This window comes from Nannobrachium achirus, assembly GCF_963921795.1.
Source record: "Nannobrachium achirus genome assembly, chromosome: 9".
Lineage (NCBI taxonomy): Eukaryota > Metazoa > Chordata > Actinopteri > Myctophiformes > Myctophidae > Nannobrachium > Nannobrachium achirus.
This window is the reverse complement of record NC_137818.1, coordinates 20,101,478-20,113,875: the sequence shown is the minus strand read 5'-3', so window position 1 is coordinate 20,113,875 and position 12,398 is coordinate 20,101,478. Positions and strand designations below refer to the sequence as shown.

Here is a 12,398-nt window from a genome sequence, read left to right as displayed (position 1 = left end):
TCCAGCTCTCCACTCTCTCACTCACTCACTCACTCACTCACTCACTCACTATCTATCTACAGTATCTATCTACAGTATCTACAGTATCTATCTATACAATATTTATCTTATCTACCAAGTGCCACCATCCATCCATTCATCCAGTGTGTGCTTGTGCATGGGTATGTTTCCTCTCCCCTTTCCTCCGCTCATCCTATGTTGTTATGCGTCACCACATTCACTCATCAACTGTTGTGAATTGAATGTCTCCTTTATTTCGCACACACAAACATTGCAAACCAAGGTCATCTCTTCCTTTCTCCCCTCTTGTCTCGATGCGGCAGGGCTGGGCAGGCTAAAAATGTCTTTTATTCACATGCAGCAAAGTAGCTTGTCAGATTACAAGGACATTACAAAAGGCAGAATACGCATGGCTAAAGTAATAGGGGCCATATATACCGTAGAGACCAACCTAAACAACAGGCTAACTCCCATTTGACCCTCCTAATACCCCACCCCCACCCAGGCGAATAAAGCATAAAAGAAAGAAAGAAAAATGAAAAAGCTGTGTAAAACAAATGCACCAGACACTGGGATTGTTGGGGCCCTACTTTAGGGCACACTGCACTCTGTGGTTCAGGCCAAAGCTATTGTGTGTGTTCTTTCTATATGGGACAAGGCCCCCCCTTCTACACCCAGACCCAGTATCCCCTCAAGGGATGCTCTACTAAATTATAATACAGACAAGCATAATAGTTTGTACAGGCACAGGATACTCATACTCATCACTGTATACAACACTGGCAGGTTGGTGCTGTTAAATCAGGACAACAGGGGGGGAAATGTGAAAAATTAGGCTATTATTTATTCAGATTGGTTGTGTTAAAACTGTTTCCTGCAGTTTAACAGACATTTGTAATAAGGTGGAGTAGATTGTTTGGTTCAAAATCATGTTGAGTATCTCTGTTTTCCCATATTAATCATTGCTATTGAGTGTTTGTTCAGTAACAGGGGTCTCACCCATCTCTCTCCAGCTCTTCTGTAAACAGAAAATACATTTTCATGTCGGGACACCAATTTCACCCAATCAGGAGAGTGGACGCATATGCGGGAAACAGGATAAACAAGTGAAAATTGGCAGTGATGAAACAACTGAATGAGCATCCAAAAATTGGCACCAGAACGCTATCAAATTGAAGCTGATAAATGGCTTCTCTCTCTCCTGAAATTGAATACAATTAGTGAGTGACCCAGCTGAAAATATACAATTCTGCTTTCTAAATAGCTGGAGAGATGGGGAGGTACTGAACAAGTACTATAGCAATTAGAGCTTTAACTTTAAATGTCATTTATATATCAATTGAGTACAAAGACCCCAATGGAAACAAGCCATAGGCTTTCTTGGGTTTAAAATCCTCAGACCGTGTATTTGTACTCTCCTGTGCTTTTTTTGTTCTTCTTCTGTTGTAAACTGCTAATAAAATATTCAGTCAAAGCACCTTTAAAGACACAATGTAATTCTAATCTTGAACCTGATTTAGCGTCTATTCCGTTTGTTCCCCTGACATTCAGTTACAAAACCTGTTGGACTGATGCACTGGAATTGTGGCTTTAATTTTATTTTGTGCTATGACCGTACATGGTGTGAAAATTACCCAATAATGGACATACAGTACACTTTGATAACACAATGCAACCTCCAAATGGCTTCAGACCAGCAAGAAACAAAAGTAAAAGTTTAGAACGCGACTCCAGAACCAGAAGACACAACATCCCATAGAAAGAGCACCGTAACTATACATACACAACATGTATTGAATTGATTTTCTACTGTATCTCATCTTTACCAAATCATAATACATACTAAAATAACTATTATCACAATAAGAGCTATCATGGAAAAATAAAAAGGAATGAAATGAAACGATGCTTCACAGGTTTTCAATACTTATTGTTCCATACTTTTGGCTGGGGAAAAAAATAACAATACATTCCTTTCAAAAAGGCTCCACAAACAATCTATGCCCAGTGTGGCAAAAAAACATAAATTCTGCTTAGCATTTTGGTGACATTTTATATTTTAGTGTGAAAAGTAGGCACATGGCTTTCCAGTCTCTTCAAGTTCTTTGTAAAAAATAGTTTTCATTTCTCTTTGCATTTAGTCGTTCTGTTAACCACTTCGCACAAAATTGCGATCTCGTAGATTGGCTATTTTCCCCAACGAGATTTTGCTGTAGAGACAAAAGGAGCGGACCTAGTGTTGAGCTCTGGGGGACTCCGGTCAACTAAGTATGGCTAATTCGCTCACGATCTCCATTTCTCTCCCCCTCTCAAAAAAAAAAAAAAAAAAAAAAAAAATGAAAAAAAAAAAAAAAAAAAATTGTTCTATTCATTTATAATAACTTTGCTTTACTTATTACTTAACTTCCTCATCTCAATTCCTGTAGCTCCGTCCAGTGGTGGAAAGAAACTAAGTACATTTACTCAGGTACTGTAATTAAGTACAATTTTGAGTTTTCTTTTTTTTTTTTTACTGTAGTGGAGTATTTCCAATTTTCAGTATTTTTACTTGTACTCCACTACATCCCAGAGGCAAATATTGTACTTTTACACAGCTACAATTATTTGACAACTAATTAATTTGTAGAATTTGATTATTATTACAAAACATACACTGTACACTTCAGCCTTGTATGCATTTCGGCCATTTGAAAACAGCCGATCTGCAAGCTCGAGCTTGTACTGTAGATCTGCTATTTTCAAAAGATTTTCAAGCATTTGAAAACTTGTGAAATGTGGCATTCTGCATAATAAGTACTTTCTACTTTTCACTCTTTTGACACTAATGTTGATACCAATACCTTTTTTTTTACTTTTACTTAAGTACATTTTAAATTCCGGACTTTTACTTGTAACAGAGTATTTCTACACTGCAGCATTGAAACTTTCACTTAAATAAAACTTTTTTCAACCACTGGCTCCATCCTTCCCCCTCTACCTCCCCACATCTCTCCCTGTCTTTGCAAGGGATGGGACGATAAGCAATATTATCGTTTATTGTGATAAAAACACTCACGATAATCATATCGTGGAGATTTAATTCATCGTGAAATTGTCCTCCATCATGCAGTGGGATCAATTCGCCTTTTATTCGCCAAGCTGCATATCCGGTACCATTTAAACCCTCTATTGGTAAAACGTACTTATAATATACGTACTTAATACAGTCTTTTTTGTCACCATCTACCAAATCTCTTTGCCAAAAAATAGCCGATCTACAAGCTCACAACGCATCACTTTGTGACACGTTGTGTGAGCTTGTAGATCTGCTATTTTTGGCAAACGTTCCGCCCCAGGATGTTGGGGATATTTTGATTATCACGATAATATCGTAAACTGTGATTTCTTTGGTCACAATAATCGTGATATGACATGTTCATATCGTCCCATCCCTAGTCTCTGGCTTGCCCCACACTACTTCTTGTAGTTTCCAAACTGGATGGCCAGCCGGTCGCTGACGCAGCGGAAGGCGGCGGGCTGCACCTCCCAGTACTTGACGGGGTTGGAGAAGAGGCTGATGCCGTTATAGAACGTCCTCTTCATCCCGAAGCCCCGGGGACAGAAGTCGTCCACGCCCACCTGACTGATGCTGTTGGAGTGGAGGTACACCACCTAGGGGACGGGAAGGGGTATAGCAGAACGTGCTGGTGAGGAGGGGTGTAAGTGCTGTTATTTGGGTCAAAATAAGTGTTAAATACGGTGGCTCTATATTCTGATAGTAGCCTAATCATTGCTGTTGAGTGTTTGTTCAGTAACAGGGGCTCTCCCTGTCTCAGAAAATACATTTTCTGGTCAGGCTACCAATTTTATCCAATCGAGAGATACAAGATACAGGATAAACAACTGAAACTGGAAGCGATGAAATAAAACGAGCAGACAGAATTGAAAGTGGAGCACAATCAAATTGAAACTGATGAATGCCTCTCCTGATTTGATCGAAAGACGGGGAGACCTCTGTTATTGATCGCTATAGCGTTGATATAGTAGACCTTTAACAGGTGACATGTTTCAAAAAATGTCACTCATGGTAACATAGAAAATCTCATGTAGCCTACAGTATAGAGTGCAAACAATATGAACACATACTCTATAAACATGATTTGTTTTCTACTTTAAACTGATAAACGCATTGGTGCAAATTAATATGAAATGAATATTGAAAGCTCACTTGTAAGTATTTCATATCCGGCAAGCCCTTGGGGACGAGAGTGAGACGGTTGTTCTCCAGGTGCAGCTCCCTCAGTCTGGGCAGGTACTCCAGGCTGCCGTTCTCTATGTGACGGATGTGGTTGTAGCCCAGACCCAACCTGGCAACCACGCACACGCACGCGCACACACACACACACACACACACACACACACACACACATATTAGAAAATATGACTCATTATGGAAACAGATAACGACAATGTAACCTCAAAATGGCTTCAGACCGGCAAGAAACTAAAGTAAAGGGCACAAAATCCTATAGAAAGGATGTAATGTATTGGTGTTCTACTGTGTATGTGTCATCTTTACCATATACAAAATACAATAAAGTTATTATTATCATAATAAGAGTTAATGTGTAAAAATCTGAAGGAATGGAATGAAATGAAAAGATGCTTCACCGGGGTAGAAAGAGGGTTGGTTAAAAGTTTATAATAGTATTCTCTACTACTTTTTAGAGCCAAACCACCAATACATTGATCGGGCTGATACACCTTAACCTTTTTCTTTTTTTTTCTTTTTTTTTCTCTTTTTTTTACCACTTTCAACCTGGCTTAAAGTTATTTGTGTTTATTTTATTGTATTTTTATTTATTTGTGTAAAAGTGAATTGCTCTCAAATAGAAAATGTAATCAAATCAGGTTTTTCAAATTGATTACAGCACGTTATACTGTTTCACTAATCAGTGGTCTAGGACTCCTCAATCGGACCCAAATATCTGGCATACAGTACTACTGTTATATGGTGGCATTCAGTTGTAGTTCTTAGCATTACCCTTAGGTGTCACTGCAGGCTGGAAATATATTATTTGTCATTATTATTCTCTCCAGGAATGCAATTAAAAAGGGCCAGGCTAGGAGGGAGGAGCAGTTTTGAAAGCAGTTGTGTGTGAGGTTGGAGGTGTGGCATTACCTGTACAGGTGTTTGTACCGACTCAAATCCTCCAGTTCCACAGCCTGAATCTGGTTGTGGTCCAAATGGAGTTCATGGAGACTGTCTGGGAGGTCTAGGAAGAGAGAGAGATGAGAGAGAGACGCGAGAACTAGACTGTAAGGCTCCGCCGCATAAGGTTACAATCCTGACCCAAATCCATTGTGCTCTCTTCACCTGCTTATTACACAAACAGCTTTTCCTGTTTAATCAGCTGTAAATCTGTAAATAAATGGCTTCTAATGGACCAGCTTCAAAAATCGTATCGAAGCTCACTCTGTAATCAACAACCTGCTCTCTAATTAGACGCCATCGCGGATGATAATGTGAAGGCTCCGCTGTGTGTGTGTGTGTGTGTGTGTGTGTGTGTGTGTGTGTGTGTGTGTGTGTGTGTGTGTGTGTGTGTGTGTGTGTGTGTGTGTGTGTGTGTGTGTGTGTCAGCCAGGCAGATGCGGTGCTGTGTCTCTGTGTGTGTTCATATGAATGAGTTACCTTTGGGTACGCCAGTCAGTTTGGCCTCAGATATGCGTAGGTAGTTGAGTTTCAGTCCCTTGAAGGCCCCAGGCTCGAAACCACTGTTTGTGATGGGATTTCCTCCCATCTCTGGAAGACAGAATAAATGATTTGTTCAAATCTGAGACTTTGCCTGCTCTATTTTCTACTTACTTCTTTCTTTCTTTCTTTCTTTCTTTCTTTCTTTCTGTCTTTCTTTCTTTCTTTCTTTCTTTCTTTCTAACTTTCTTTCTTTTTTCTTTCTCTATGTTAGATGTTAGTTTAGTTAATTGCCGTGGAGAATTATGTGTGTATTTATATTTTCCTGGCTCCAGGATTGACCAAATTTCCTCTCAGGGATGAATATAGTTTTATCTGATGTTATCTTATCTCATATTTAAAATTGTACCCTGCAGTACAATACCGTCTTCAGTAGTCTGCCCCTTTGGCCTGCAATGAGCTTCAAAGAACGATAAAATTGCAAAAACTAAACCATTTTCAAGCTATTAAAGTCAAGGTGGAAAATTACAAGGTCTATAACTGTTTTGAGAGTTGAGACATACTGTAAGTGGTTTATATTGTTATAAATAATCTACCCCTGCAATGTGGCTTTTCTTTGTATAATTATTAGAGGCCTAATCTGTACTTATTCGATGGATGATCTAGATTCAGAGCCCGGACATTTTGGGGGGCATAACACACTTTGAGCGCTTTATGCCAATATGTAGGCCAGATGTAGGCCATGCTTCAGAGCCCAGACAAAGACAGATGTTGGAGCTCAAAAAACAACAACAAACAGAGACAATTATACTTTTCTTGAGCAGTGATGGGAGAACTACTCACATTTTTTGAGCAGTGCTACTGCAACCGCTCCTACGTCTGTCCTAAAGGGCGAGGTCTGTCTTGGCCATATATGGATTCTGTTAGTGTGGTTCCCCTAACAGGGCATCATCTGGGAATACCCATATATGCACTTTTATTTTTATTTTATCCTTCATTAATATATATATATTGGACCAGTTACCCATATGGAGATACCTGATACCCATATATGGAGATCCATGTATATGGAGATATGGGCATATAGACTAACATGTACATACTGTATATTGGCATTCACAGATATGAGAGTCATCCTGGTGATGTCAGAATGAACAGCCATAGCCATATATGGAGATCCAGGTGATATATGGAGGTCCATGACATCAGGGATCTCCATATATGGGCAGGTCAGCCTCCATATATGGGCAGGATGATATCAGGGATCACTCTATATATTTGCAGGTCAGCCTATATGGGCAGGTCAGCCATAGGCATTGAGGTCAGCTATAGACATTGAGGTGTTACGGAATCGCGGAGTCGCGGACCTACTGATGGGATGTGCAGGTTAACTGCGACCTTCTGTCGCAATAAATAGCACTTTCCAAGCATGTTTTCCGGGTTTGGTCATCAACTCGATTTAATTAATCAACTTAATACACGGCTGGGTGAATTGCAACTGTGAGATGTGCAAATCGGTGTTATTAAGGAATGATGTCAACGGTTTGTGTTGAGTGGCGTCAGACCAGAGCTCAGGTCAACCTGAATAAGATGTGACGTTCATTTTAAACGTCACAATTTGTCTGAGTACGGTTCAGAGAAGTTTTTTACAGGAAGAGTGTACTATGAGTGTCGGAGAGTCAAGGATAGAAGCATAGACAACAAGAGGGGGAGAAAGAGAGTGACGGAGAATACATCAAAACCAAATCTTTCCAGACTACAAACGCCAATTCACAGAAGAGGAGCCACAACAACCTCTACTGTCAAATGATGAGCAATGGACAGAAGCCCTCATCTTCCTGTCGGAAAATCACCAGCTGTGTAACCAGCCAGAAACAAGGTGACACAGACCAACCAAGATCTTGCGAGGACTTCATCTCAGCCAGGAGAAGTAAGGAATTTAAGGAAACATTCGATGACTTAGAAAGGAAAGAAAACCTCACATGTGATGAAATCTTCGTTGAGGTATCGACTCTGAAGAAACACCAGCATGTCCGCACTAAAGAAAACCCTTACCTGTGTAAACAGTGTCATAAGAGTTTCGCTCAGTTAGGCCACCTGAAAGTACACCTGCGTGTCCACACAGGAGAAAAACCCTACCACTGTAAACAATGTGACAAGAGCTTCAGTCAGATAAGCAGCCTGAAGGCACACCAGCGTGTCCACACGGGAGAAAAACCCTTTGTGTGTAAACAGTGTGACAAGGGCTTCAGTAAATCAAGTCATTTGAAGGTACACCAGCTCATCCACAGTGGAGAAAGACCCTTTGTCTGTCAACAGTGTGGCACAAGTTTCAGAGAGTTAGGTGCTCTGAAGAGGCACCAGCGTATCCACAGTGGGGAAAAACCCTTTGTGTGTACACAGTGTCACGAGTGTTTCAGACGGTTAGCTACTCTGAGGATGCACCAGCATATCCACAGTGGAGAAATGCCCTTTCCCTGTGAACAGTGCGACAAGGGTTACAGTGTGTTAAGAAACCTGAAGAGGCACCAGCGCACCCACAGTGGAGAAAAACCCTTCATCTGTAAACAGTGTGACAAGGGTTTCAGAGGGTCAACTGATCTGAAAGTTCACCAGCGTGTCCACAGTGGTGAAAAACCCTATGTGTGTAAACATTGTGACAAGGCTTTCAGTCAGTTAGGTAACTTGATGAGTCACCAGAGTATCCACAGCGGAGAAAAACGCTTTGCCTGCAAACAGTGTCTCAAGGGTTTCAGAGGGTTAAGTGACCTGAAGAGGCACCTGCGTATCCACAGTAGAGAAAAACACTTAATCTGTAAACAGTGTGACAAAGGTTTCAATGAGTTGGGTTCTCTGGAAAGGCACCAGCTTATGCACAGTGGGGAAAACCCCTTTGTGTGTAAACAGTGTGACAAGGGTTTCAGACGGTTAAGTTCTCTGAAGAATCACCAGCGTGTCCACAGTGGAGAAAAGCCCTATGTGTGTCAACAGTGTGACAAGGGTTTCAGTGTGTTAAGTAACCTAAAGGAACACCAGCGTATCCACAGTGGAGAAAAACCCTTTGTGTGTGAACAGTGTGACAAGGGTTTCACACGGTCAAGTTCTCTGAAGAGTCACCAGCGTGTCCACAGTGGAGAAAAGGGTTTCAGTGTGTAGTCTTCACTGGGAACGCCTTATCATCCACCTTAAACTTCACCAAGGCTGTGCTGTTGAACTTGTCTCTCTTCAAAAAAATACAGATCGGCATCGCATCGCCTTGACAACCCATAAGTCCGATTTGAAAAAAGCCTTAAAGACCGAAGTCCATTTTGAAAATGACCCACTCTTTTTCGGGAAAACGTATTACTCAGCCTCTGTAGCAGCTAGAAACAAAATTCCAAAACTATTTGATAGCTTACACCTTTGGCTTTCATAGAAAAGAATATGAAAATGTTAAAAAAAAAAATTAAATGACTGTACTACATACTGTACAGTAATTTACCAACACCCTCTCGTTATTGCTTAACTAAACAGCCTTATACAGAGATTAAACCAACCAAAGACAACCAGTTTTAATGCCATGAAGTGATTTTAGTTTGCATGTTGTTTGCCTGTTGATTTTCTTTTTTTTTTCTTTTTTTTTGCGATGCTAACCGCTCCTACATCTGTCTTTGTCTGTATGTCTGTCCGTACCGCAAAGCTGGGCATTGGCCATGCTTCATGCGACGTTTAATGAGATTAACATAAAAGTTAAAGTGCCTGTATTGTGAATTAAGCTATTTGTTTATAGACATATTATACATGTAAAATAGTCATCTCTGAACCCCTGTAAAAAAAGATCGAACTATAGTAAAGTAAAATAAATACCTCAACATTTTAAGTTAAGTACAGTACTTGAGTAAATGTACTTAGTTTATTTTCCACCACTGTTTTTTTTTTTTTTACTAAATTTTACCCCACGATTTTGTAACCTATTCTTCACCCGGTGTCAATTATCTAATGTAATCCTGGGCGCTACACTCCCTCTGCCAACCTGGGGAGACAACGGACTGGCCAGGGGGAGGCAGTATAGAGACCAGGATTACTGCATGTTTTTTTTTGTGAGGGTACCTAACCTAGGAGACACGGGGAGAACATGTCAACTCCACACAGAAAGGCCCTTTCGCAAACCCCACTTAGGGTATATATGGGCACTGATGACGTGGGGGGAGAGAACACGGCCCCAGCGCCCACAGCGTCCCCAGCGGAAATCGAACCCACTCTAGCTGTGAGGCGACAGTGCAACCGACTGCGCCACCACGCCCCCTTCCTCCTCTGCTCTTGATCGTTGATCACCATCACCATCTGGCTCACCTATGCAGTTCATGTTGCCCAGTCCAGAGAAGGTTTTTGTCTCACCTATGCAGTTCATGCTGCCCAGTCCAGAGAAGGTATTTGTCTCACCTATGCAGTTCATGCTGCCCATAGCAGTCCAGAGAAGGTTTTTATCTCATCTATGCAGTTTATGCTGCCCAGTCAGTCCAGAGAAGGTATTTGTCTCACCTATGCAGTTCATGCTGCCCAGTCCAGAGAAGGTATTTGTCTCACCTATGCAGTTCATGCTGCCCAGTCCAGAGAAGGTTTTTGTCTCACCTATGCAGTTCATGCTGCCCAGTCAGTCCAGAGAAGGTTTTTGTCTCACCTATGCAGTTCATGCTGCCCAGTCCAGAGAAGGTATTTGTCTCACCTATGCAGTTCATGCTGCCCAGTCCAGAGAAGGTCCCGCTGGCCACCTTCTTGATGTTGTTGTCGTGGATCCTCAGCTCCACCAGGGAGGGCGGCAGGTTCTTGGGGATGCTGGTCATGTGGTTCCTGGAGAAGTAGAACTTCTGGACGTGCTTCAGGTCGCTGAAGGCTCTGGGGTGGACCTTGGAGATCTTGTTGTTCACCAGCGACAGGGCCTATGTGTAGGGAAACAGGCCGGGAATTGATGTTCAAATGTACGTGTTTATGCATTATGCATTTTTGTCAATAATACCACAGACACACAGGATGGAGACATAGGATGACGAGCCTAATCCCACTTTACTGGATCAGAAAGAAATCAATTGAGTGCAGTAAAAAGAAGGAACATTGGAAAAATCTGCATACATTGCAGAGCCAACAAGAGCTCTCTCTCTCTCTCTCTCTCTCTCTCTCTCTCTCTCTCTCTCTCTCTCTCTCTTCTCTCTCTCTCTCTCTCTCTCTCTCTCTCTCTCTCTCTCTCTCTCTCTCTCTCTCTCTCTCTCTCTCTCTCTCTCTCTCTCTCTCTCTCTCTCTGTGTGTGCCTGTGTGTGCGGCCCCTACCTCACTCATTCTCCATCTCTCCCCCCCTCCCTCTCTCTTTTGAATTTCTTTCTAAAATATATGGGACTATGAAGGTGCATTTCTTTCCGTAAAATGATGTGGGAATCACCTTTGTTGCTCTCTAAATTATCTGTTGTGGCATTCATTGTATGGTAGATTATGACTGATTGTTTGAAAGCACTAATGTAGAAAGCAAACACTTTTATGATCCAAATGAGTTGTTAAAAAGTATTAAAAGTCTCTCTCTCTCTCTCTCTCTCTCTCTCTCTCTCTCTCTCCCTTGATCTCTCTTACACAATCCCTCCCTCTATGTCTCTCACCCTCATTCTCTCTCTCTCTCTACCTTAACTATATCTCATTCTCCCTCTCTCTCTCTCTCTCTCTCTCTCTCTCTCTACTCCTTAACTATATCTCATTCTCCCACCCTCTCTCTCTCTACCTTAACTATATCTCATTCTCCCTCTCTCTCTCTCTCTCCCTTCCTTTCTCTCAACGCCCCCCCCCTCTCTCTCCCCCCTCCCCTCCTCCCTCATGTCCAGCTGTGTTAGAGCAGTATACAGTAAGTGACGACAGTGGGCGGAGCCGTCACTCAGCGGTCATTAGTCTCCACCTGCCGTGCTGACAGGTGGAGGCAGACCGACGGTAGGCGGAGGTAAAGTTCTCTAATAGAGATGCTATTGTACAATGTCAACGTTTCTGTCCCACGCTGCCAGCCTCAATATTGCTCTTGGTGGGCGCTCTTGAAGGCAGGTCAGCAGTGAGCTGGGCCTTTCCGGTAAGAGAAGAGGAGAGAGGATGTGGGGATTGACTATTCCCCTGCTTTTGGCTCCGGGCAACGCAGACTTTAAGCCGCTTAGGCCAACATTATTTAATGCTTTAACTATTGAAAAATAGCAGATATACAAGCTCACAGCGCGGCACCGAGGGCCGCGCTGCGAGCTTGTAGATCTGCTATTTTTTTTTAAAAAGTCTTTGACTATATCTTTTTAAAAGCGAACATTTGTAACTTAAATATTTGCTTCTGCGGGGGTCCCTGGAACAACATATTTTGAGATCGGGGGTCTGCGACCAAATGCATGTAATTTGGGGGGTCCTCGGCATGAAAAGGTTTGAGAACCACTGATTTAGAAGTAGGATTTAGAAGACATTTATAATAGTATCGGGTCCAAAATATTCAAAGACTTGCACAAATGTTTACGATTTTTCAAAAAATAGCAGATATACAAGCTCGCAGCGTGGCACTCGGTGCCGCGCAGTATATATGCTATTTTTCAATAGCTAAAGCACAACATAATAGTGATACAGATGTGCGTTCCCGTTCTAAATGGCTTAATACAATTAAGGCCCTCAGAGAGAAGGGTGGCAGAGAGAAAGAGAGAGTAGAGAGAAATTAAATAGGGCAGAAAGAGGAGACTTCTCGAGC

General features: G+C 41.9%; 1 protein-coding gene across 1 annotated transcript in view; it reads right to left on the bottom strand.

Annotated features, from left to right (window-relative positions):
• Positions 1–252: 252 nt before the first annotated feature.
• Positions 253–12,398, bottom strand: part of bgnb (biglycan b) — a 47,828-nt gene continuing 35,682 nt past the window's right edge. The window contains exons 4-8 of the mRNA XM_080733088.1: positions 10,377–10,590; positions 5,672–5,782; positions 5,162–5,255; positions 4,208–4,346; positions 253–3,651 (exon numbers count right to left, since the gene is read on the bottom strand). Coding sequence (XP_080589214.1) covers positions 3,454–3,651; positions 4,208–4,346; positions 5,162–5,255; positions 5,672–5,782; positions 10,377–10,590 — 756 coding nt within the window. The 3' untranslated portion in view covers positions 253–3,453. The remainder of the gene's footprint in view (positions 3,652–4,207; positions 4,347–5,161; positions 5,256–5,671; positions 5,783–10,376; positions 10,591–12,398) is intronic.